Below are 27,406 nucleotides of genomic sequence, written 5' to 3'. Positions count from 1 at the left end.
TCCTACAATACACTGTATTGCAGTTCAATTTGTATTTGGTGTAGTTAAAACTCTTGTGTCATCAGATTATTCTGAATCTAAAAGCTTTACCTCTTTACTACAAACATCATATAGCTTTGGGACTGTTGTTTCGAATACATTTTTAATGTAATTTCGTTTGTGCTTATGGAGGCAAAGTTGTAGTTTGGCTCAAGTCCTTTGACTTTGATTTTAAAAATTCGTAACGCAGTAGTTTCCGTTGCCACTTTCATCCCTTCTTTGCCACTCAGACTAATCAGAAATAAAAATACTGCGGGAAATAACTGTATCGTGAAAGGGTGGGTGCAGCCTCACCGTGGCTGGGAGAGAGGGCACTTGCAGAAGGTAGCTTTTTGCTGGAAGCAGGGGGCCTGTTTCGGCCCCCTTGGGAAGGCAGCCCAGGCTCTGCTCTGGGACGCTGCGAAAGAGCTTTCTCCTGCGCGAGGGCAAGGCCCTGTCGGGGCCAGCGCTGCCCCATGAGGCAGCTTCCCGCAGTCGTGGCTGACTTCTAAACCTTGTCTCTCTGTCAGAAGTACGTTCCCGAGTGAGCTTCTAGGGCTTTTAAAATTGCATTTCACTTTCAAAACTCCACCAATGCAGGACTGGTGGGGTTTTTGGTCATAACTTGCCTGTAGGGATTTCATCTCTTGGAACAAACCCAGCACGGCAGCCACAGATTGGTAATAACCTTAGCATTTTTCAGATTGCAGTGCTGTCATTGTTGGAAGCGTTTTATGGCCTGTTGACATTCCCCAAGATAACTGGCGATGTTTTTCAAAAAAGAACACAACTTTGTGTTGCTAAAGAAGTATAGTAGTCACATAATACGGTGCAAGTAATTCCATGTGGCTCACGTTCCAAGACAGTGCCATGACGGAGAACAAAGCGATGGGAAATGTAGGCATGAGGCTGGCCCCGTTGTGTTCATGTCTTTCGTGATCTCATATAGATATATAATGCCTCTAATTATTTAATGGCTGAAGACATTTGGAAGAACTTAATCAGAATCAAGGAGAATTTTTCACTCTCCTGAGCAAATTTTGATCGTTTAGAGAAGTTCAAAATTGGCAACTTTTGGATAAATGGGGGGGGGGGGGAGAAATAATTCAGAATTGCTTTTGTGGCTGTTGAGTGGGTGCTGCAATTCACCTTCTCTTCCATGGATCAGGGCTTTCTGAGGAAGCTACCTTTCCCTTAATACACTATGGAAAACTAAAGAGGAGAAGTACAACTTGGTCCTTTAAAAACAAGATCACTTTCAAGTGAAAGTGTGTCAGTGGTTCTAAATAATTTTTTTTTGAGTTTTAGGTGTTAGAATTTTAACTGAAAATCAGGATATTTGCTTGACAAAAAAATCTATTTAATTGATCTGTTTAAGCCTTCTGTGTGTTTTTTTTTTTTTTTTTTTAAACTGTATTTTTGACCATTTTCAGATAGTCTTTCTTCGGCACTGAGTACTTTGTGTAAGCTTCAATCCTGGGAGGAATGAAAGAACCTGATTTAACATATGTAGTGATGTGACTTATGGTTTCTGAAGTACAATAAGAACGAACATGAAATGATTTTCCCACAGTTATGTATTTCTGACTTCAGCTGAGAGGCAGCCTCATCACTCAGCTTTCTGGCTGTTTGCGAAATGAAATCTTCCTGGGGCTGATGGTGTTTAAACAGCACTCTCTATATTCTAAAGAAAAAATGAGTAATCATTTTTTCATTTTGCTTTTGATGTTTGTATGTTAATGCTTTTTTTTTTTTATGCCTTTTTTTTTTTTTTGCACCTGCTCTGCACACCTTGTTTGAAGCTTTGTGCTTCCTGACAGATATTTTCTACCCTGTGATGAACTTTTGTTAAGATGTAGTTAATATTCCATTCATGAATTCTAAACCAAGATGGTACATTTAATGTAACAAAGAGTAATTGAACTGCTTTTCAATAACAGTAATTTCTTGTCATCTCTTTTGGTATTTAAAAGGCCTGTGCAAGTTTAACTGATTTTAAGAGAAGCTAAACAACCAGCATCTTTGAACAAGATACTAATATGAAAACCCAGAAATCACACGTAATTCTTTAGAATAACTTTGATTTGTTTTTTGTTTTGCGTGCAACTCATTCATAATCCTAAGACTCTAAATCAGCTCCAGATCCTGAATGAAAAGCTGAAGTGCAACTACTTAGGGTTTTACACCAACTCTTCTCTTTGTTGAAATGGATACCTTTAACTAAATCTTTTTCTCCCCCCACCCTCTCTTTTCCTTTGCTCTGGCCCACCTGCCTTGCTGGCGCGGTAAAAGCCTGACAGAAATGTCTGCAAGTAGCACGTCCTCGGCAGGCTCTGCAGTAGCTTCTGCGGTATCAGCACGGCCGCGACATCAAAAGTCCATGTCTGCCTCTGGTCATCCAATAAAAGTTACCCTGCCGACCATCAAAGATGGCACTGAAGCTTACCGACCAAGGTAACGGATTGCTCGTTATTTCTTTAAGGCTTTAGACTTTAAAAATATTGTTCAGGTCATGGCATGTTTCAGTGTGTTTGCAGTCTATTCAAAACTGTCGTACTGCATTCAGTTCTGACCCGGTAGCTTACTCGAGTAATGTCTGTATCACAGATGATTTTAGGCATAATTTTATTCACGACACATGTTTGCAGACGCTTAAAGCTCCTTGACTGGCTCCCTCTGGAAACTTCTGGAAAACTTAGGTAGTTACAAATTTAACTAATGCAGATACGACCATATAATACAGGCCACCATAAATTCAAACTAGATAGCAAAACGTTTAACATGTTGGTTTTGGAGATTATTAGGCTCACTTCTGTCTAAATGTACCATAGTATAGCTGCTCTTACTCTCAACTGCCCAAGTAGCTTTATAAACTTATTTTTGCCAGCTGGTTCTTTCATAAGAAATACTTGCAAAATTTTAGCAGTGCTTGTGTGTTAAAAGGTCTTTTTTTGTTTGTTTTTTGGTTTGGGTTTTTTTTTTTAATGAATATCTTTTTCAGAAAGAGGGCTGGGAACACTTTCAGCTGTTAATAGATGCTTTCTTTCCTTTTTCTTTTCTTCTATTATCTGTGTATTTTTTTAACTACTCTTAACACTTCAGATAATTGATTCTACAGTGAAAATATCACTTGATTATTTCCAAGCATGAATCATAAATGTAAATTAGTAGTGAGCTCAGGTTAAAAAAAAAAAAAAATCACAGCAGGGTTGTTGTTTTTTCCTGTCTTTAAGAAATGGTTGTCATGTAGGAGGGTTTCTAGTGTAGTCTTTCTCTTTATTTATGCTTCTCTCTTCCCAGCAGTGCAACTCAAAGAGTGCCTGCTGCTTCCCCGTCTGCTCATAGTATTAGCACTACCACTCCAGACCGAACCCGCTTTCCTCGGGGGAGTTCAAGTCGAAGCACTTTCCATGGTGAGCAGCTAAGGGAGCGGCGTAATGCCACTTACAATGGACCGCCTGCCTCACCATCACATGAAACCGGTGCTTTTGCACACGCTAGAAGAGGGACATCAACTGGTATAATAAGCAAGATAACTTCCAAGTTTGTTCGCAGGTTAGTACCTCTGGATTTTTTTAAGAAGGAAAAAAAAAAAAAAGGCCCAGCCTATAATTAGGGCAATAATTGAGTCATTGCAAATTTCCAGTTTAACAATCTGAAGTAAATGTGAATTTAGTTTGTTTTGTGTGTTCCTTCCAGAACCTGCTTTGTTTTACCTCTCTGTATATATTGTAAGCATTCATGTTTGGCCAGCTATTCTCCTGTTTCTTTATCTTAAAGGAGCAAGAGAACGATACTCAAGTTTTTCTTTTTTTTGTTTTGTTCATGCTTTATGACTGAGAGACAAAAATATTACTTTTAAGTTCAAATCAAATGAACTTAAATATTGAAAGCAGTATCTAAAAACAAGTCATTATTAAATGCTAACAATATTTTACTACTTATGATCAACTGCTGAGTAGTGACATGAGTGCAGTTTGTTGCAAGGGCTGTTTTTATAACAATTCTATTGCTATGCTTAGATGGAATTGGAGATTGCAAATTATTTTAGAGAATTCTAAATTCTAAGAACAAATGAGAAGCTCAGAAATGGGCACAAATCTGAATGTCTGGAAATCTTAATATTTCAGTATTATGCAGCCACTCATATCATGTTATCAACTTCTTCAAAACTAAGTTGGGGATTCTGCAAGAAGAGAGAGCATGCGTGTGGCGGAGATTCCTGCAACTGCCATCATTCCTGTGATGATACTACTAGTAATAATACCTTGAGGAGCGATGCTGGAAAAGAATTGCAAATACACTGTTTAATTTCAAGTGACTGATTTAGCAGTCTTAATAGCTTTCCCAAAGGGAGACTTAAGTTTGTTCGCTTCTGTCTAACAATGATTTACTTACAGTTCCCAAGCCTGCTCGTTGGTGTGTCCTTTCTGCATTATTGTTAATTTTACAACAGAGTTGTATCTTGAAAATCTCTATTTCCTTTGCAGAATTATACCATTGTGGGCTGAAATCTGTAATTAGTGTGTAAAAGAAGGATAAATTCAAAGTATCTTTAATTTGAGGCTTCCTAATTTAAGCTAATAGTTGCAAACTAAGTACAATATGATGAATTGCTTAAGGTGATCTTACAGGGGAAAAGGAGAGAAAGCTAGGAATTCACTCATGTTCCTCATAAAATTCCCTTCACCTGGTATTCTAATAGTGTGTCAATGTGTGTCTAAAGTCATATCTCTTGTGATAACACAAAAAAAGTATATGAATGGTTTTCTTTTTTCAGAAACCTGAAGATAAAGGAATATGATCCTCCATTTTTGGCATCTCCAGCACTCACATAATTTGGGGGGAGGAAGAGAGTCTGTTCTCTCTGTGAAAGTTACAGCTTAATACAAAGTTAGTCAGCTGGGTTATTAGTATAGATTTCCACATAGTAAGAAGTGTATTTGCTGTTAAGTAATGAATCAATTTCAAGAGCACAGGCTGTTCTCTCCCTCCCCAATTATAACTCACTGTCATCTTCCGAGGAATGGTACCTTGAAAAAAAATTTTTTTTTTGAAAGGCAGATTGAAGGATTAGTATTTTTAAGTGAACTGTGTATTTATAATTAACATACTGTAAACTGTTGTCTTTTGATTAAAATAATCTTTATTATAGAAGATTTTATATAACTTACTCTAAAAAAGATTTTGTTTTATAGTACCAAAAAAGTCAAATGAAGAGTACGTTTTCCTGTAGCAAAGATAAGATTTATTTATTTATTTATTTATTTTAACTTAAGGATGCTTGGAACTTCTTTAATGGTTGGGATTACACAGACTAAAGTTTTGGGGGTTTTGTTGTTTAAACTGGCATCACCTAACTGCATGCCTCTATTAACTTCTGTACTGTTTAGTAAATAATGTTTTAAAACATACTTTGATTAGAAGGTGTCATGAAAGACTTTATTTTTTGGCAAAGGTAAATACTTTTTCTGGTAAGTATATAAAATAAATGCATAGTGGGGATGTTTAATGTATAGGGTATTGAAGTATTTTGTATCAATGGTTTGTGTCAAATAACACTTCTGTGATGTTAGTTATTAAAGTATTCATGTTCTGAAGGTATTAAATTAATCAACTAATTGAAATTACGTACTAAAATGCTTGTACTGCAGCGCTAGGAATGTACCCAAGTGGTTTATACAGTCTATGGTATTTTCTCAAGTTGCTTCAGACTAAAAAGGCATGATACAAAATAGTTATAAATTACAACTCTAATTCAACAAGATAAATAAGCATAATATTTAACTTATAGCTCATCAGTAATCTTACTGCAGTCAATGTAACATCTGATTTGCTTAAAGTTAAGCAGATGCTGAAGTAACCCTTCTGAACTGGCTTCCAAAGATTTGGTCTGGCAAACACTTAGGCACGTCTCGTCTTTAATTCTGTGACTGTGCTGAACTGTGGGCACGTGCCTAAGTGCTTTCAAGATCGAGGTGGAGCGGCCTGGCCCAGAAAGGTGCAGGGCGGTTTGCTCTAGCCGCAGCCCCGCGTGCGAGGAACCTCTCTGCACCAGCCTGACGGACTGCTGCTCTTCTGCGCTTGCTGGAATTACGTGTGGCAATTGCTCAGTCTGCAGTAGATTGAGAACAATGTGTTAATCTTCACATAGGTTTAAAAAAATATATATTAAATAGTTACATGTCAGAGTTGAAAGAAGTTAAGGTATTGTAAAGAGGAGTTAAAATTACAGCTGTGAAAAATAATTTCAAACAGTATTAGACTTGACATTATTATGCTGGGTTGTTTTTTTTTTTTGTTCAGTAGTTATTTAACATTGTTCTAGATGTAGGTTTTCTTAACTTTTATTTTTCACCTTTATCATTGAATCTCAACCTTAACTTTGTTTTGAGGGATCCAAGTGAAGGCGAAGCCAGTGGCAGAACTGACACCTCAAGGTGAGGAGCCACTATTAATACTTCGCTCCTAGGTCCTTTGCATCAAGGTTTAAGTGATTTCTTAAAGACTTTTAATCAGAATGTAAAATAGAATAGTGCTTAAATAATCTGCATTTAAAAGATGTTATGGATTTGGGGGAGGGAGGGGGTTTTGGTGAGATCCTTCAACCATCACTTTTTATATTGAATACTTTGCAAAAAAACAAACTTTTTATTTAAGTGTATTCCTGTGAATAATAATGCCCACGTAGGATTAAACCAATCCTTTAGGCACTTCTTTAAAACCATGTTTTGGTTTATAAATATTTAATATTATTTACTTTAGGTTTCAGTGAAAAAAGTAACATACTTTGTGTCTGTGTGTGTGTATGTATGTATAAAACTTTTATGGTAGTCACAAATTGTGTTCATTACTAAAGCTGCTGTTTGCCACAAGTGAACACCCTGTAGTATCTGAGAAATGAATGTCCCTTTCTACTGAGAAAAAGAAAATAAGTGACATTCAGACCAAAAGGGTGGTGACTGCTAAAAGCTGACTTTATATGGCAAGTGCTATGCACAAATGTTTTATAAGCAATAAAACACTCCACGTGCTCATTTTTAGTATATCTGCTCTTTTTGGCATGTTTCAACATCTGATTCTTTATTTTTGGTATGCTTAGTACAGAGCATAACTTCTTGTGGTACCTGGTGAACAGGCAGTGAACACACACTGTAGTTTGTTGCATTCTAAACCGGCCTGTTACAGAAAGTATTGGCTTAATTTTCAAAACAGAGCCAGTAAAACTTTATTTTAGAAAGCAACACATTTCTAAACAGGATATGTTAATACACAGTGCCTATTATCTGCATTAGCCCTTTTCTATCCAAAGTCTGTTAGCTATTGAATTCTTGACTTGGGAAGAGAAAAGAGATTAATCAGATCTTCAAATAAAATTAAGCGTGAAGTTGCTTTCAGCTCTTGCTTTCATTCTCTAGCTTACTCTACCTTTTATCATTCTACATTGTCTGTTTTGGGCTAAAAGTTGTTTGAGATCTTACCCCTATCATGCTCTATCCCTTAATATTGATGCAGTTCTCTGGGGATGACAATGAAATTTAAATTTAAAATGCTTGTTTTGGCTCCTCTCTGAATAGTGACAATGTATACAGACTGTACCAAAATGAAAACAGCACCTTTCACCTCCCCTGTTTTCCCCAAAGGGGGAGGCATCAGGTGTCTCGAGTACCTGGGACAAGAAGACAAACAGTTGGCTGTGGAATTACTTTAAATTCTAAAATAACTAGTGCTGTTGCTCAAAATGCTTTCTACAAAGGAATAAGTAATCTGGTTCGTAAGGAAGCTTTATAGCACTGACATTCATTGGAAATTACTTACTTGGGATTTTGTCCAAGTCATTTTATCGACTAAAATACTTTGTGGCTACGTGTCACTGTTCTTCTGTGAAGAATGTGTTGGCTGTGTGTTTCACTGGTAGACAAACAAGCTGTTTGCCACCTAACTAATCGCAGTGCAAAATTCGGCTTCATCAGTTGGAATACGGCCTGTTGTTAAAAGGTCTCTTTACACAGAGAGAGGTCAAAAATACATAATGAGTGAAGGTGGGGGGAAGGAGAGGGATTAACTGAAGGCTTGTGAAGTGCAGGGTGGGGTTCCTTCCTTTGCTGCTTTTACAGTATAATTTATGCTTTGGGACTATGTCGCTCAACTTCAGTTTTGTTGATGTATGGCATGCTCCAGATCATGAAATCAGCGGAACCTCAGTCATGCTTTTACATAGATTCCACTTTCTTTGGAGCGGTACAATGTGTGTCTGTAGTTACCATTGCATATGTGGTCATCAGAATGTTTTAGAGCAGGGGTTTCCAAACTTCGCTGGCTTGTGTATCACCACCGGTAACTGCAGCGGCACTGGCAGCAGCTCCCAGTGCTGTGCCCAATTGCACCTGAGTCCAGAAGATGGCACGCAGCTTTTCCAAAAGTATCCATTTAATGCTTTGGCTTAGCTTAAGTGTGACTAGTGGTGTGTCATCTGCAGTTTAGAAACCCCTGTTCAAGAACTGTATTTCTCTTCTAGCTCTTGATTTTAGTGCTTTTATTTTTGACCACTCTGTATGTCACTTCTTCTAGGAGTGCTTCTGGAGAGCCAAAAGAAAGAGAAAAGGAGGATAGCAAAGATTCCAAGCCCCGCTCCTTGAGGTTCACGTGGAGTATGAAAACCACTAGTTCTATGGACCCAAACGACATGATGAGAGAGATCCGAAAAGTGTTAGACGCTAATAACTGTGATTACGAACAGAAAGAGCGTTTTTTGCTCTTCTGTGTTCACGGTGATGCACGACAAGATAGCCTTGTTCAGTGGGAGATGGAAGTCTGCAAACTGCCACGATTGTCACTCAATGGAGTTCGTTTCAAGAGAATATCTGGGACTTCTATTGCGTTTAAGAACATTGCATCCAAGATAGCAAATGAGCTTAAGCTGTAAAGAGAAACTACATTTTTTTGGGATCAGGGAAGATTCATACATGATCTACACTTTGAATGTACTGGTTACGCCTAATGTGATTGGCCTGTGAAACTCCCCATGTAGAAATTGCCCTTATTGCAATAAGGTTATACATAGTTATTCAGAATTGTAAAATTAAATCCAGTATAACCTATATTAAATAACTGTAGCTAAAGAAGTTATGTTCACATGTACAGGTAAGTATATAGAGCATTCTGTTCATTTTATGTTCATAGAGTTGTATAATAAAAAGATGACTGCTTAAATACAGATCTTGTATAGTTGTCTAGATTTCTGCACAGAAATGTATGTTTGATGCTTTGAGTTGGAAAAGTTCTTCCCTATCACTTACATTTTTGGTGGTTTTTATAAGTCTTACCTCTATCATGCATTTTTTTAAAAACTGTGTCCTGAATCAAATGCACAAAAATAGTTTTCACAGCTGTAGCATGACCATTTTTAATTATTTAAAAATTGCTCATGATTTGAACCAAAAGTCGATGAATAAATCGGCTTTTGTTCTACACAAGACTGTTCCTGCTTATCTTTGGCTCTTAACCTTGTTATTGGACAGTGTTTAGTTGAAAAATACAAACATGTTTACAGTGTTGGCACTTACAGTTTAAAAACTTTGTTTTGCCTTGGGCCAGCTCAGAGCTGTGGGGTAACAGAAACCAGGCATTAGTAATGTTTTGTCTGCAAATTATAGTGCTTACTCCCTGGCCCATTAACAAATGTAGCACCAAAATGGATAACCGTAAATTATTTCATTTGAATATCATGGTGTAAAATATCACTTGTTTGCTGCCTTCAGAATATTATAAATTCCATTTTATGGAAATATATTAATATTGGGACTGTTTAATAGCACAAGATAATCTGAAGTGTTGACCAATTGTATAAATTAATAATAACACCTCAGGAATTAGCTTGGCTTTTGGAATACGTGCCCCCAAAGAGTACATGCAATTCCACATAATATTTCACAGCTAAACATACATTGTTTATAATGATAAATTGTTGATTTATGATGCTTTCGTGGTTGTACAGTTTGTTCCCATGTAACCTGTTTGTGTTTAATATTTTATCAGATTTCTTGTATTTATTCCACATCATTATGCCTGTAATGTGCAGCTTTGTAATTAGGCATTTGCCTACAGAAAAGAAAAAAACACACATTTTTTTCCCCCTTCATAATTAATGATTATAAACTATGTAAAACCACTAGTACTGGTACATTTTAATACTTGTTATTTTGTACTGAATTAACCATAGAGGTTGGTTGTGCAATGTTATTTAATGTCGTAATTACTGTAATATCAACATATGGGCCCCATCTGCACACTTGTGAAGAATAGAAAGTTCGTTAAGAAATTGTCACTTTAAAAAATAAAAATAAAAAAAAAAGCTGTGGTAAACTCTGTAACCCTAAGTTAGAAGGCTGTAAGTGTAGTTTATGTGCCATTCAGTAATGGCTTCTCGACAGAGGTGGACTTTCCATGCTGTACTGTGACGTAGCTTTCTGCTGTAACAGTTCTGTTCTGACATGGCCGTGTATTGTTGCCTTAGAAAAGGGTGGTGTGTGGAAAGAAAGAACTGTAGCCCCCCCCCCCTTTTTTTTTTATCTGATGTTCATTGAAACAAAATCTGATGCAAGTCATCTTGATTCACTGGTGCACTCTATTAAAACTTACTTGAACAGTTCTCATACTAAAATACTTGTTATTTGCCCTTTATAAATGTGCAATAATTATTGCAGCTAGAGGAGTAGCCTAGAGGTCTCTAATTGCAGGTATGTATTATGTCTGGGATTTTTGTTTAGTTGTCTTGGGGTATGGGTTTTTTGTTGTTTTGTGTGTGTGTGTGTGTTGGGGTTTTTTTTTATGTAAAGACTTCGTATTCTACATTGTGTGAGTTCAGGATTTTCATTGCATCAGTTCTAGGTCCTACACTGTCTAGAAAATACCAGTGGCTTTAACATTTCATGGAAATGGATGTCCAGAAGCTATTCCAGAAATTCACCAAAAATCAGTCTCAGGAAAGTTCTGTGTATCTGCTCAATTAATCTATGAATGTCCATTTATCCTTGAAAATACACCCCTAGAATGTAACTATGATGTTAATCTAAGATCATGTATGAATTTAGTAATGAAGCAAAACGCTTTGCCTTTTTGGAAGGTTCTGTGTTTAAAAAAAAAAAAAAAGTCATGCTGTGAGACAGTAGATTAAATACTTGTGATAGTTTCCTGCTTTATATGTTATGTTTTTACATGGCTTACTCTGCTCTAGATTGTTACCATTTCTGACCACTTTATGTAACTGGAGTTGAGTCTGTATTAATGTTTCATAAAACATAGACATCATTTCAAGATGACAGAGGTTATGAGTTTTAGTTCAATTCTCTCATGAAACACTTATTAAATTGGCATTTGGGGATTCCCTGTTTCTCTCTGGGAAGTGGACAGTTTGCAAGTAATACAATTTCCTGAAACTACCAGCAGTGTGAAATTGCACTGATTCCCAATTCCTCTTGAACTCCTTCTCTTTTTGCCTTATTGGAAGATATTAGATAAATTGTGAACCAAATTATACTCCCAGCAAATACACACAATGCTTCAGTAAGGGCCCATCCTGAGCACACGAGGTGTAGCCCTGCTGTACCCGAATGCATCGTCTGGCTTTCAGAATTTCCTGTTGCTGGCAAGGATAAGATGGGAAGATCCAAGCCTGAATTTTCAGAACTGACAGTTTTATTGGCAAGCTGAATGTACTTGGTATGGAAATCAGTATGACACTGCATATTGAATCCTCGAGGCCTGTTTTTGAGTCACTCAACAGCTGCTTTATTATGTAGCTATTACGTATAAGATGCTCTTCGGAAGAGTGGGATAAGAACATTTGGATCTGAAACGCAGCTCGACTTTCATGTGGGAGGGGATCAGTGTGGCATATTATCAGCATGGTTTTAACTTGAGAAATCTGAAAGACAGCTAAATGCCACATCATGTTCTGCAGTTCCAGGAAGGGATAAAGATGTCTCAGATCTGAAGATGTCTTACATACTCAGTTGTAATTACTTGGCTGCATTTCTAGATTTTTTTTTTTTATTTTTTTTTTTAAGCTAAAGAGCCTGGTTTTACTGCTTTGGTTTTGTTGTTTTTGTGATTTATTTAAGACATGTGGACATTTCCAAACCAAGCAGCTCCTTTTTCATGCAGTCTTGTATAAAGCATTAAAATGTATTCAGGACAATCAACAGACTAAATTTTTCTTTCTGCTTCTGTGGATGAAAAATATGTTTGAGAACGAAATGGCATCATTAACACCACTTAATTACAATGACAGTGAAATTCAGAGAACTTTGATACATGGTATCATACGCTTAAAACAAACCTTGGACCTTTTAATCTGAGAGAACATGTTTCTCTGGTTGCCAGGGGGATTGAGACAGTGAGTCGCGATCGCGAGACATATGCTCTTAGTTTTTTATAGTTGAATTCAGGAAAATGAAACAAACTGTGAAAATCCATTGGGTGTTGAAAGGCCTGCCCCTCTTGAGAAAACAAATTGTCTTTCAATATCCTTGCATTTCCAGTATGGGGGAAAAGTGTACATTCAGTAATGGGTGTTTAAATAAATACAAAATCTGGATGCAACCACTCTTCAATGATCCAGAAAGTTACTTAACGCTTTTTTTTTTTTTAACTTTTCAAGGTAACATGAGGCTAACAAGATGAAAGATCCCATTCAACAGTTCTTACACATTATTAATATTTTATTTCTTAATGTTGCTACTTCATCAGCATCACATTAAAAGCTACAGGAATATAGCATGCAAATTTAATTAAAGTGCTGTTTCAAGCTTTCTACCACCTGAATACTGTTGAAATAGATACTTAAGACTGTATCTGTGGTGCTACTCTGTATCATCTTGTCTGTTTAGGTCCCACCTGCGGGGGCTATACAGGAGTGTACATCTAGCTCCGGGCTGGGGAGGTGGGGGAGACGGTCAGGTCTCCGGGAAGGGATCCTGCAGGCACTAAAGCAGCCAAGCTGTAAGGGCCACAGCTGGTCTCTAGGACTGACTTGGAATCTGAAATCCTTTCCTGGGTTTAGGTATCCACCTCAACTTTCTGGAGGCTGCAAACAAGCAGGACTACTAGCAAAGCTGGCAGGAGTGGCGGCGCCTTTCCTATAAAATAGGGGAAGGGATAGAGCCCTTTTCCCACAGAGACTTAGGCTCTTAGCTTCCAACTTTTAGGTGACTGACTTCCTACTTCTGCATTATACAGCTGGTTGGAGCTGTGGCCACGGGAGAACAATGTCTTCAGAGCAGAGAGCTACACTAGGTGCAGGATTTACTTGCTGGGGGAGACACAGGTTTGAGGCTTTGTTCCTCATTTAGAAAAATCCTCATTGCAGGATTAATCTGTTCCCTTATTGCAGCTGCCTGTCAGAAATATCTGGTATATTTATCAAAATTTGATACATATACAACTGGCTTAATAAATGGTATCAATCCTTGCTATACAATTTTGCTTTTCTTAATCTTTTAAAACATCTCAGCTACAGGAACACTGCTAATGAAAGCATTTAAGTGGTTACAAAGCACAACTGTTAAACTGCAATAGGCTGAGCTTTATAATGCTACTTTATAATACCACTGAAATAGCCCTCTTCGTTGCTCTCTTTGCATCTGAGCAAAAATGACTGAGAAACTTCTGCCTCTAAATCGTGGCTTCGGTACTTCTCCGCTTGTGCTGGGCAGCAGAGCAAGGCGCCGCGCGCTGCAGACGCGATTCACCCGAGGCTGCAGATGGGGACCTGGTGCGGGATCCGCACCGGCGGCGCCCTCTCGAGCTGCGAAACGTCCGCGCGCTTCAAAACCTGCTGTTGCAGCTGGAAGCAGGTCGGTGCGAGGGGCTGCAGCTGTGCTGTTCACGCTCAGGGGGCGACGGAGCAGCAGCGGGGGCGCGGCCCCCGGCGGGACGTCGTTTTGCCTTCCTCCTCCTCCTCCTCCTCCTCCTCCTCCTTCTCCACAGGCCCCGGCGGGCCGCTGCCCGGGCGGGTTCCCGCCGCCGGCTTCCCCCGGCAGAGCAGCGGCCGCCTCCGGCCACACCTGGGGGCGGCCGCGCCCGCGCCGCGGAGGAGGAGGAGGAGGCGGCGGAGGAGGAGGAGGCGGCGGAGGAGGTGGCGGCGGCGGCGGCGGAGCTGCCCGCAGCGCGGCACCGCCATGGCCGTGGGGGCGCGGCTGGGCGCCGCGGCGAGGGCCCGGGGCCCCCGCGGCGGGGCGGCCGAGGACCGGGCGCCCATCCTGCGGGGCGACGACGAGGACGAGCCGGCGGCGGCGGCGGCGGGGGGCGGCGCGGCGGCGCGGGCGGTGCGCTTCGCCCTGCTGCCCGAGCGCTACGAGCCGCTGCGCCCGCCGCCCGCCGCCAAGCGGCCCTACCGGGCGCGGCTGAGGAAGTACGGCAAGGTGAGGGCCCCGGCGGCGCTGGCCTCGCCCGGGGCGCGGGAGACGCGCCGTCCCGGCCCCGCGGCGGCTCCGCTGAGGCGCCCCGGGGGCCGCGGCCGCCGGCGGGCGGGCGGGCGGGCGCGGTGACTCGCTGCGGGGGGCGGGCGGAGCTTTCCGCGCCCGGCGGGGACGGGGCGAGCTGAGCCGCGCGCGGATCGGAGAGCAGCAGCGCTGCCACTTCGGCCCGAAAACGGCCCGCAGCCGATCCGTGTGGCAGGTGCTCTGTGCTTCTCTCAGCACCGGTATTTTCATGCTGTTCCTTAAAACTTAGGGTTAATTGGTCTGGACTTTCTTTTCCCCCTCTTACACCTGTGAAAGAAACAAGGATAAGTTTCTCTAACGTACTAATTTACGAGTTTACTTTCTAGCTACCCCTGGTACTTTCTAGGCGTCCTCACTGGCATGAGAAAAATAAGTAGTGTGTTCTTCCTTCTGTTACCATCATTTGGATCAAAGTTACTCTTTCACTTTCCAGTGTGGGAAATAACAGAGCTTGAAATCTGGTGGTTTGGGTCTGGGGGTTATTTGGGGGAGGGCGAGTGCATTTAATTCTGAAAGTGCAATTAACAGGAATTGGATTACTCCTCTCTCGTTCATGTTACTTCAGTAAAAGCAATCTCAGATATGTCTTGCATATTTGCTGAAAAAACATGATTTCTTTGTTAGCAGGAAAAATCTTTCTAGTATCTGGAATCTTTTCCTACCTGAGGGATTACAAATGTCTGTGTGAGACCCAACGTTCTATCGCTTTTTTTTTTTAATGATTTTGTTAAAAGACATGATTGCTATGTCTGACATCCAAAAAATGCAATTAGGTTGGGGAAGGTATTTATTTCTGAAATTCATAGACTTTATATATGACAGCATAGTAATGAGCTGTCTTACATGCATTACTGTTTGATATAGAGGAGATGACTAGAGAACCCTTATTTCATTCTCTTATGCCGGATTTGATATTTAGAGTTTCCACCATTGCGATTTCCGAGTCACAGTAAATATAAGTATTATGAAGCATTCTCAAGCCTAGCTTACAGTATAAGGCTTCGCTTAGGAAAGAAGGAGTTTTATGAGCAATGTTATGTCATTTTCAAATCATCATTTTTCTGATGTTATAAACACCTTTATATCAATAATACAACATTTAGGGAACATGCCAGTTCCTGGACACTGAATATTCCCTTTTGTATTGGTCACAGTATATCCTCATTAGGATGTTTTCCAAATTAACTTTGGCAGTAAATAACAAAACTTGAAAGTGTTGGTGAGGTTCAGGTAGGTGACTTATACACAGCGCAAGGCAGAGGAAAGTGCTCGTCAGTGTGAGACCGTAGAACAGGGGCGGATCTGGGACAGCGAGGTCTCCCGAAGGCCCCTGAACACCATTCCCAGGATCTACCCATGGGTTCATGCTGCCTTTTTATTTTGCTGTCTTAACTCCCTTCAAATAAGTTTCCATGTGAGTAAAGATTGAAAAATTCAGTTCATGCAGTGTCATCATTAGAGCTAAAGTTATTTAATGTGGCAGTGCAGTTATAATCCAGCTTCAGAAAACTCTAGGAATATAATAAGTATTGACTGGATTTCAATAACTTCCTTATATTTAAAAATATATCCTGTGTTTCAGTGTTTGCCACATTATAATAGACAGCCTTGATCTAGTCCCAGGCAACCATAAAGTGATATTGACTAGCAGCTAACTCTAACTTTTCCCCAGACTGAGCCAAGATGTATTAATTCCCCAGCTGAAAGCAATCATTTAGCAAAGGCCATCAAGAATGAAATTAAAATTAGGTTCAGGTTTTTATTTTAAATACTATGTAGCAAGTTATCTCTAGTGTGGTACACAAATGAATTCTTAAATATGTACAGACATAAAAGCAGGTCAAAATATTCTCACTTTGTCAAAAAGGATGAAATTTTCATGAAAATATTCTTTGTGATTTATTGCCTTCTTGTTCAACTCCAGTTTTAACAGCTTATGTACTTTTAAGTGTTTCTAACAGAACATGTGTTTGTGGGAAACATATACTGGTACAAACTAAGGTGTGAATTTTAACTAGTTTTTTTTTTTTTCTTGAATAAAACCCACAAGAAGGAAACAGCTTCCAGTGGAAGCTGTGTCCATTTGGTTTAAATACACTCGTGTGTGTGTGTATGTATATATACATAAAAATAGATGGCAAAATTCTTGTTCATGTGCACAAGCCCTAGTTAGGTGGGGGAAGAAGACCATTTTCTGGGGCGGTGACCTGGTGAGTTAGAGAAGGGGCTGTCAGAGCTATTTCCTTTGTAGCTATTTTCTGTTACCTGTCTTTTTTCTCCCCCCCACCAGAACGTGGGCAAAGCTCTGCAGAAAGGATGCCGCTACCTGGTGGTCGGCCTGCAAGGATTAGCGACGGCCTATTCCTCCCCCTTTGGAGTGGCGGCTCAGGTGGCATCGCTCGTCCGCTAGCGCGGCTCTGCTCGTCCTGAGGCGGAGGAAATCGGCCTTCTCGGCGCGCTGTGGTGATTTGTGCTTTCTTAGGATTAAATCAGCTGCTGAGACCCGCATCTGAGAAACCAAAGGCAGCCCCCACCCCGGCCTCTCTGGCCGCCTGCTCCCCTGCACTGACCGCTCTTCCCTGCAAAAAGCTCCGGCACTTTACAACCATTAAAATCAGATCGGGTCAAAGAACATGCAAGGATGGGGAAATAATCTGAGACTGATTGAGCTGAAGTTTGTTACTAGACATGAACTGGGTTTCTAAAGCCTTGGGCTGTGTGTGAAAGGGAGCCAAGGACAGATGGAAAAGCAAGTAGATGAGGGAGAGAGAAATGAATGGAAACAGAAGAGGGGCAGTCGGGGAGGTGGAGGGCGTTTGAGTCTGGCTGGAGAGAGGGGTAGTCAAAGCAGTGAAGGAAACAAATCATGAGAGATCAGGAAAAGGTGGCTTCTGTCTGTTAGTATGCTTTGTTGTGCTTTTCCCTGAGGTGGCTAAAATGATCAGTATGCTTAAAAATGTATTTGGATATAAATGGACTGCGGTCTGAAACAGAGCGGGCTTTGCTGCCTCACTGTCGTTCATCTCAAACCCGAAAATCATGAGTCCTTAAAATCTTAAGACTGTTGTAAAAAATCATAAGATCTGTAAGAAAATAAAAATGTTTTTGTCTTCCAGTTTGTCTTCTGGGCATTAAGAATTCACTGTAATCAATGTTTTAAAGCTTTCTTCTGCTGCTGAGAAATCTTATGTATATTTTTTTACTGAGAACTGCGTTTATATCCAATTTACCTGATTCTAGAAGCTGGGGCTTTAAGAACACCAAATACTCTCATGTTTGCTGGGAGGGGGGAGCAGATTACCAGCTGCACCTGAAAAACTACATATATTGTTCATGCAGTGCAATTTGTATAATAATGGGGACAAATAATCTGCTAGCTCCATCTTCATTTCCTTATGTGAAAGCTGTAGCTAGAGAATGTCAACATTAGATGGCTCAGCTAAGTAATGTGGATGGAGCAGTTTGTGTCGCACCTCAAGGAATGTAATTGTGTCTTTTATTGATGACATGGGAGCAAGTGTTTTTATGGGCCTTCAAAATTCTGTTTTGATTTTCTGTCAGTCTTTTAAGTAAATGATCTCCCTGCTAGCACTTCTCTGTTTTATAGATCTTTTTATTCATGATAGTATTTATGTAATCAAGGAGTTGAGTTTTGTTCTGGAAAAAAATGCTGTTCATGTGCTTTCTTTGTCTTCTTTTGAATGAGGGAGAATTGCCTGCCTTAGTAAACCAGACTGTGTTTCTTTTAAATGTAGCAAGAGAAATAAAGATGCATTTTTATATTCTCTTTGAACTGGACTGTAAATAAAAGTAATACGATCCATCTGTTGTGACTATCTACACATGAGAGTGTGTAGAAGTGTGTAGAAGGAATTTCAAGAAGGAATTTCTCAGCCGCGGCCCAAGTGCCGGGGGGGAAGTCGTCGTATAAACTTCCCAGTGTTGTTCTGTCCGTGGCCTTGGCTTTCTTCTAGAAGGATGTGATATAGCAAAGACTCTATGGAAAAGCTCAGGAAAATCAAGGTATAGAGATTAGACTAGAGAGGATTAAGTTAGAGAGATCTAAAGCTGCTTGAGTTGAGTGTAGGTATATCCCCAAAGGGATTCAGTGCATTGCTTTCATGCCTTTAGTTGTTTCTCCTTAACTTTCCCGAGCTTCCCCATCTCAAAAGGCCTTGGGGGTTACAGACAGTACTTCTGCCCCTCTGACCAGCCCCACCAGCGTGCCTGAGGCCATCCATTACTGCTGCGTCCTCTGCAATGAGAACAGAGCTGTACTACAATGCACATCAAACCAGTGCCTGAATATTTTGGGATCAACCTGAAATTTTATTATGCTGCTATGTTTTATCTTCTGACATATTGACACTTTTCTGAATGACTAAAGCAACGGAGAGGGGATGTATGTCTCTGGTTTTTGTTAAATATGTCTATCCTTCCCTGTGTCCTCTGAATAGGAAGGCTGTTCCCTCTCATCGCAATGCATAGGGTGCAACCCCTTCAGTGCACGGACTTTCCACAAAGGTAAACATGAACTTTAGCTTGTACACTGCTCAGCACCATGGTGACTACTGACTTGTCTGCTGATCTATGGTCTCTGCTCCCCTGGTTTAACTTTAAGGGAATAACCTTGTTACCATCAATACAGGACAAAAAAGATCTATAAATGGAGTTTTTTGGCAGTGAGCTTGAGTAAAGAAAAGCTTGATACCTATTGGCAAGACAGACTTGTGCTTAAAGTGCTTCTAAAATAGACCAAAAACAAAGAAAGAAAGAAGGGGGAGAGAAAGAAAAAGTAAACAAGTAATTGGTGCTCTTGCTATAAAACAGCCGGTGATTCATGCAGGACTATCTTCCTTCCTCAAAATGAGCTGATTTGTTTCTTGCTGAGGCTGCCAGTTACTGCTGCTTATCAGTACTTCTTAATAGAAGTGATTCTTCACTCCTCAGCTTGTGATTCGTGAAGCCAAGCCTTGGTCTGAGGCTTTGCTATTCTCTTCATGAGCCCAGCTCAAACAGCAAGAAAAAAAAAATTGGATACAGGGGCATGAGGTTCATTTTCCAGCAGGGTTGGAGGGCAGAGGGCTGTAGCTGCTGTTGACTGAAATCGCATCCCTGGCACGTGACATCCGATGTAGCCACAATCCGAAAAGGCAGGACAGGGCAGGTTCTGCAGCACCATCGCTGAATGCGGTCACGAGAGCGAGACAGGAGTAAGGCCGAGGGGGCCGGGCTCTCGAGGGCAGCCCTGGCGGCATTCCAGACCGCGAGGGCAGCTGGGGATTAGCCCTCAGCTTCTGCATGGACTTCATGTGCTCCTAGTGCGGCTGGCTTTGAAGGAGCCACCCAAGCAGGGAGAGCTTTCAACTAATGGGCAAAGGCAGGCTGTTTTATTAAAATGAGCTTGTCTGCAGCCTTGTCTCTGGGTTCCTTTTAACCGGTCAAAATAGACAGTTGATCCTCTCATACACAAAGGTTGGAAGCCATGTATGTTACAGTACAGCAGATACACAGGGAAGATTTGATCTGACATTTGAGATGAATGAAATGCATTCCTCCTGCTTTTCACCTCTGCCCATTGCTTCACCTGGCAGGTTTTTATTTTTCAGTGGGTGTGAATCTCATCTATCTCATTCCCCCCTCTATCTCTTCATATTTCTACCCCTCTTTCACCATGTTTTACAACAAATGACACCATAAAGAAGTTCAAGAAGCTGAACACGCAAGAGTGGTAGAAAGTAGTCAACTCTTCCAAATATCTCTTAGAAATGAACTCCACTCACCTGACTTAAGCTAGCAAGTCATTTTAAATCAAATCCCTGCTTATTCCCAGTTCATTGAGTGACTGACCAGAAGAAAGCTTGTTTCTGCTGTTCTTGCCAGAACAATTTAATAGCTACTCTAGTTTACCGTAGACGCTGAGGAAATGGCAGAGAACTCACAGCTATTGTCTTTTGTCCGGCAACATTAGCCACAAGGAAGTGTTTCACTGCACAGCTTGCTTTTGAAGGGCCGTAACTGAGGAAAGCAGTAACATACCATGACACGTCACTTGGGCACTTTCGAAACTCTGCTAGTCTCAGGCCAGTGTTCACCTCCCAAGTGAATGACCTTTGTGTCCTCTGTAAGGCCAGCAAAGGGGCAGGTTTTGTGTGGGACTGCTGCAAAATAAGTTGTCTCTTTTTCTGTATCCCAAGTCCCTTGTTAGCTCTTCCAAGAAAAAGATTGGTCTCAAAATCTGTGCAAAGATTCTGCAGTTACCTGCACACGGTGTGCTTTGGAAATTTTTTTACTTCAAGGAGCAGTAGAGACCCTAATAGACATGTAGATAATGGAGATTAAATTCAAAGAAGGTAATGGAAGAAATTTTCCCCTTCCTTGTTCATGTAGGAAGTAGCGTCAGGCTGCCAGGCCTCTTTTGGGGTGTAAACTCAAGACTGAGCTCAGAGAGAGTGGTGCTCCTTCCTGAATCCTACGTCACCCATGAGGAGGGGCTCAGGGCTCTGGGCTTGCTTAGCATGGAGGAAGGAAGGCTTGGGGGCCTCTCAGCAGCTTTTCAGTGTATAAGAAGGGGTTGCCAACAACACGGAGCCAGGCTCTTTACTGAGGTGCGCAGCAGGACAGCAAGAGCCAATGGTCGTAAATTGAAACTGGGGAAGTTCCAGCTGGATAGAGGGAAAAAAATCCCTAGGATGACAATTAAGCACTAAAATGTCTGTGGATGGTATTTGACCATAATGTAGGAGTAACAAGAAAGGTTATTAATAGCTTTTGTTTGGAGCTATAAAAGACAGATATCCTCACCCTCCACCATGCCCAGCTAAAACCATAGGCACTAAGAATAAAGCTTTGCTTCTGATGACAAAGAGCAACTTGCAAAGATGTCAGTGCAAACTGCATTAAGAGCAGGTTGGCCATCAGCGAAGTTTCTGCTCCACTGAATGATGCTGACTGAAAGGCAACTGTCCTTTAGTGCCATCTCCTGGGAAAAATGCAGATTTCCATCCGTGTTAGCCCCACTCATTGTTCTGCATCTCCTCCTCCTGTAGGGATATCCTGTCCTCCTCGAGGCAGGCCCTCTAGTTTGCCAAGGCTGGACTCTAGGAAGTTGGGTCCCAGCACTATACCAAGTCTCTCCATACCAGTGTTTTGCAGCCGGCTGAATCCCAAACCTCTGTGTCCTGTTTCCAATTGTTTCAAATGTAAAGATATACAAACATTGGTTTTGTTTTTTTTCTTAAACATCTAAACATGCATTGTACTTTGGACATTGTCCCATCCTTCCCCCGATGGCTGCTAAGTGGTCTCTCCTGAAATGTGTTTGTCCTTGTGCTGCAGCGTGCACCACTCCCCAGTGAAACCTCTCCTTCCATCCCTACCTGCCTTCCCAGATCACAGGCAGCTCTACCCTGACTATTCAAAATCCTAAAGCTGCCTGACTGATACTGTATTCATCTGGAGAACTGCAATTACAGAACATGGAGAGAATCTGTAATGCAATTAGACTGTGTTTGTTAACACTGGACTGAACATTTGCTTGGAACAACCATTGCTCTGTTGCCTTGGTGAATTCACACACACCAAAGTTTAACATTTGACTGGAGGAAAAAGGCAAATTTCAATTAATTTTCCTATATGACTGGACAGTGAACAAAGTAACCTACCAACCTGCCTAGCTTTTATGTATTTATGACTCTTTGTGTAGGAAAAGCCTCACAAAACACACCCCCTTATCTTATTGTGCTGTCTCCCCTAAAAGGCATCTATCATTAATGACCCTATTTTTAATTCTATCATCACCAATTATTTGCCTGAGATTTTTCCCTACATTAATTTCACTGAGCTCATTTCTAGTGCATGACTCACTGAACTCTGATTTCCTTGAAGATTGTAAGAGGAAACAGCAATGCTTTTATCCTCCCATCCTCTCTACGGAGGAAATCTTTTGAATTTATTGTTTATTCTGTGTTTGGAAGGAAGGATTTAATTTGTGTGTGTGTAATATAATGGTGTGTAAAATATTTTTTATCACATCTCACCAAAATCAATGTGACATGCTGGGAGATGAAGAAGATAGGATGACTGCATATTCAGCAGTGTCATCCCCTCACCCTCTGCCTTCTGGGAATTATGAGAGAATTGCTGGAAAAATACCTGAAATGTCCCTGCTGTGGTCATTTAATCCCTATTCCTTCACTGAAACAAGATCAGCCTACATTTAGCTCCACCCTGGCACCCTTTCACCAAGCCTGTCATTAAAAGTCTTCAGCAATGCTAACAAGACTAAACAAGACTAAAAACCTTTCCAGGAAATCACGGCCAGTGTTTTGCCATCTTTGTCACAAGGAATTTTTTGTAATGTCCAACCTAAATCTCCCCCTTAGAGCAGCATTTTATGCCTTTCCAAACTACAGCAGTATCTGCATATTTGAAGATCTACAGAATCCCCAGTCGTTGTCTTTTCTTTGGTTGAAACAACTAAAATTCTTTAAGTCTTTCCATGTGGATCACTTTTCTTAGACCTCTGACTGATCTGTGGCTACAAAAGAAAGTCTAGAAGATTTGCCTCTGGAAGAATTAGCTCCAATTGTACAGTGCATCTAAACACAGATATGTGATTACTTTTTCCATAAAAATCTGTTCCATCTGAAAACTTGTCATATGGGTGCTTTTGAGCTGACAAATGCTTTATCAAGCTTATCACCTGCTTTCCAAACTGAGAGAGCCCAGCCCCAGGTTGCCATGGGTTTGACACTACAAATCCTCCATTTGGTCAGACACATTTTAAGCAAATTCTGCCTGGGGCAAGGACCTGGCATGGAGAATTTCAGCACGAATGGTTTGAAGTTCAACAAAGTTAAAAGCAATTGAAAACAAGGTCATTTCCTGGGAAATTCAGGTTTCCTGTACTCGCTCTGGCTACAGCAAATACAGTTCTGTTACATTAGAGGCGGTGTTTGGTGTGTAACAAAATCAGTAAACAGATTTTTTCTGAAGGGCTTTATTCACATTGTTTTATAGCAGAAGGAGTTAGTGACTCCTAGGTAAGCACAGATGTGCCTGATATGGAGGATAAAACAGAGCTGCTGGTTAAGCTGCTTACTGGAGGCTTTTTGAGAGGTGCCTGCTGTGTGGCTGAACAGACTGCTTCTCTCAAAGCCTGCTGTCTTGGACCTGAAATGTTAAGCCACGGCCATGCTCTTTGCAGCCATTTCTAATCTTACATTCCTTGCATCACAGCAGGAAAGGAGAGACTACAGAGATGCTGCCGCCTTCTGTTATTCCTCCTTAATTCCTCCTCATGCCATAGTCTTCAAGAAGAGTCAGGGCTGAATGTAACAGGGTTTTTTGGAGCTGGGCTGAACAAAATTTCCTTGGGCTCCAGGTTGGCAGATTTAGGGAACAAAGGTTTCTCATCCTTCTTGGATTTATAAATAAATTATTCTCTAAGTTAATATGCAATTGCTAGCAAAGGCTAGCTATTTCTAGATGTAGTTAACAGGTCCTTCAAACTGAAAGAAACGTTTTTTGTAAAAGGTTGTGCTATCATAGTGTATAACTAAGAAGTAGCTGTAGCTATTCACAGCACCATCACACTGGATCAGTCTAAACTTCTCCAAATTCTCATGCTAATAAAGCATATACACTCCAGTCCCATTTTCTCTGGCACCCAGAAGGGAGCAAGCAATAAGGGAGCAAGCAATAGCTCATTCATAACTCTCTTCTCTTATTCCAGATCCTGCCATCTTGATGCCTCTTAGGCTAAAGTTTGGAAAGTGAAATCCCACATGGGATGTGGCTATGGAGGATCCTCTTGCACCCCTCCTGGGAAACCTGCATGCTCGATCACCTCCCTGAAATGCCTGTACACCAATGCACGCAGCACGGGGAACAAACAGGAAGAACTAGAGATGTGTGTGCGGTCGCAGGGCCATGATCTCATTGCCATTACAGAGACATGGTGGGATAGCTCGCATGACTGGAGTGCTGTCATGGATGGCTACGTGCTTTTTAGGAGAGACAGGCCAGGAAAGCGAGGTGGTGGAGTTGCTCTTTATGTGAGAGAGCAACTGGAATGTATTGAGCTGTGCCTACGGGTGGATGAAGAGCAAGTCGAGAGCTTATGGGTAAGGATCAAAGGGCAGGCTAGCATGGGTGACACTGTTGTGGGTGTTTACTACAGGCCACCTGATCAGGAAGAGGAAGTTGATGAGGCCTTCTACAGACAGCTGGAAGTAGCCTCACGATCCCAGGCCCTGGTTCTCATGGGGGACTTCAACCACCCCGATATCTGCTGGAAAGACAACACAGCCAGGCACAAACAGTCCTGGAGGTTCCTGCAGAGCATTGGTGACAACTTCTTGACACAGGTGGTGGAGGAGCCAACAAGGAGAGGTGTGCTGCTGGACCTCGTACTAACAAACAAAGAAGGACTGGTTGAGGATGTGAAGGTTGGGGGCAGCCTTGGCTGCAGTGACCGTGAGATGGTGGAGTTCAGGATCCTGCGAGGAGGCAGCAGGGCACCAAGTAGGATCGCAACCCTGGACTTCAGGAGAGCAAACTTTGGCCTCTTCAGGGACCTACTTGGAGGAATCCCATGGGTGAGGGCCCTAGAAGGAAGGGGGGTTCAAGAGAGCTGGTTAATATTCAAACATCACCTCCTCCAGGCTCAAGAGCAGTGCATCCCTATGAGTAGGAAGTCAAGCAAAGGAGGCAGGAGACCTGCATGGATGAGCAAGGAGCTCCTGGCAAAACTCAACCAGAAGAAGGAAGTCTACAGAAAGTGGAAAGGGGGACAGGCCACTTGGGAGGAATATAGGAACGTTGTCAGAGTATGCAGGGATGTGACGAGGAAGGCTAAGGCCCATTTGGAATTAAATCTGGCGAGAGAGGTCAAGCACAACAAGAAGGGCTTCTTCAAATACATCAGTAGCAAGAGGAAGACTAGGGAAAATGTGGGGCCTTTGCTGAATGGGGTGGGTGCCCTGGTGACAAAGGATGCAGAGAAGGCAGAGTTACTGAATGCCGCCTTTGCTTCAGTCTTTACTGCTCAGGCCAGCCCTCAGGAACCCCAGACCCTGGAGGCAAGAGACAAAGTCTGGATGAAGGAAGACTTTCCCTTGGTGGAGGAGGAGTGGGTTAGAGATCATTTAAGCAAACTTGACACCCACAAATCCATGGGACCTGATGGGATGCACCCACGAGTGCTGAGGGAGCTGGCGGATGTCATTGCTAGGCCACTCTCCATCATCTTTGAAAGGTCATGGAGAACAGGAGAGGTGCCTGAAGACTGGAAGAAAGCCAATGTCACCCCAGTCTTCAAAAAGGGCAAGAAGGAGGACCCAGGGAACTACAGGCCAGTCAGCCTCACCTGCATCCCTGGAAAGGTGATGGAGCAGCTCATCCTGGAGGCCATCTCCAAGCATGTGGAGGACAAGAAGGTGATCAGGAGTAGTCAGCATGGCTTCACCAAGGGGAAATCATGCCTAACCAATCTGATAGCCTTCTATGATGGAATGACTGGCTGGGTAGATGAGGGGAGAGCAGTGGATGTTGTCTACCTTGACTTCAGCAAGGCTTTTGACACTGTCTCCCATAGCATCCTCATAGACAAGCTCAGGAAGCGTGGGTTAGATGAGTGGACAGTGAGGTGGATTGAGAACTGGCTGAATGGCAGAGCTCCGAGGGTTGTGATCAGCAGTGCAGAGTCTAGTTGGAGGCCTGTAGCTAGTGGTGTCCCCCAGGGGTCAGTACTGGGTCCAGTCTTGTTCAACTTCTTCATCAGTGACCTGCATGAAGGGACAGAGTGCACCCTCAGCAAGTTTGCTGATGATACAAAACTGGGAGGAGTGGCTGATACACCAGAGGGCTGTGCTGCCATTCAGAGAGACCTGGACAGGCTGGAGAGGTGGGCGGAGAGGAACCTCATGAAGTTCAACAAAGGGAAGTGCAGGGTCCTGCACCTGGGGAGGAATAACCCCATGCACCAGGACAGGTTGGGGGTTGAGCTGCTGGAAAGCAGCTCTGTGGAGAAGGACCTGGGAGTGCTGGTGGACACCAAGTTAAGCATGAGGCAGCAATGTGCCCTTGTGGCCAAGAAGGCCAATAGTATCCCGGGGTGCATCAGGAGGAGTGTTGCCAGCAGGTGGAGGGAGGTGATTCTCCCCCTCTACTCAGCCCTGGTGAGGCCACACCTGGAGTACTGCGTCCAGTTCTGGGCTCCCCAGTACAAGAGGGATGTGGCACTACTGGAGCAAGTCCAGCAAAGGGCTACAAAGATGATTAAGGGACTGGAGCATCTCTCCTATGAGGAAAGGCTGAGAGAGCTTGGCCTGTTTAGCTTGGAGAAGAGAAGGCTGAGAGGAGATCTGATCAATGTGTACAAGTATCTGAAGGGAGGGTGTCGAGAGGATGGAGCCAGACTCTTTTCAGTGGTGCCGAGCGACAGGACGCGAGGCAACGGGCACAAACTGAAACACAGACACTTCCATCTGAACATGAGGAAAAACTTTTTCACTGTGAGGGTGACAGAGCACTGGAACAGGTTGCCCAGAGAGGTTGTGGAGTCTCCTTCTCTGGAGATATTTAAAACACGCCTGGATGCAATCCTGTGCAATGTGCTCTAGGTGACCCTGCTTGAGCAGGGGGGTTGGACTAGATGATCTCCAGAGGTCCCTTCCAATCTCAGCGATTCTGTGATTCTGTGATTCTGTGAAAGCTTTCTGCATTTTGTGATTTGCACAGTGGAGAATACTACTAGTGCTCAAGAAATCACATAAGATATCGACTCATTTTTGGCTTACACTTATGAAAATAAATGGCAATTTTCATTAGGAATGCATATGGTCTTTAGAAAAGTTGTGACCAGAATAAAAATTAATCTA

General features: G+C 42.1%; 2 protein-coding genes across 4 annotated transcripts in view; both read left to right on the top strand.

The window, feature by feature from the left end:
- MARK1 (microtubule affinity regulating kinase 1) overlaps positions 1-9,105 on the top strand; it is a 64,381-nt gene extending 55,276 nt beyond the window's left edge. For 2 of the 3 annotated variants that reach the window (XM_067293040.1, XM_067293038.1), the window contains 4 exons: positions 2,311-2,472; positions 3,319-3,573; positions 6,414-6,458; positions 8,590-9,105. In XM_067293040.1, coding sequence (XP_067149141.1) covers positions 2,311-2,472; positions 3,319-3,573; positions 6,414-6,458; positions 8,590-8,944 — 817 coding nt within the window. In that variant the 3' untranslated portion in view covers positions 8,945-9,105. The remainder of the gene's footprint in view (positions 1-2,310; positions 2,473-3,318; positions 3,574-6,413; positions 6,459-8,589) is intronic. The other variant, XM_067293039.1, reaches the window with a different exon arrangement.
- A 5,087-nt stretch (positions 9,106-14,192) lies between these two features.
- On the top strand, positions 14,193-18,315 carry C3H1orf115 (chromosome 3 C1orf115 homolog). The gene is made up of 2 exons (XM_067294691.1): positions 14,193-14,441; positions 16,813-18,315. The coding sequence occupies exons 1-2, from the start codon at positions 14,199-14,201 to the stop codon at positions 16,930-16,932; spliced, it is 363 nt and encodes a 120-aa protein (XP_067150792.1). The 5' UTR covers positions 14,193-14,198; the 3' UTR covers positions 16,933-18,315.
- The last annotated feature ends 9,091 nt before the right edge of the window (positions 18,316-27,406 follow it).

This window comes from Apteryx mantelli, chromosome 3 (assembly GCF_036417845.1).
Source record: "Apteryx mantelli isolate bAptMan1 chromosome 3, bAptMan1.hap1, whole genome shotgun sequence".
NCBI lineage: Eukaryota > Metazoa > Chordata > Aves > Apterygiformes > Apterygidae > Apteryx > Apteryx mantelli.
Note: the sequence above shows the minus strand (reverse complement) of the source record. Positions and strands in the feature narration are given on the sequence as shown.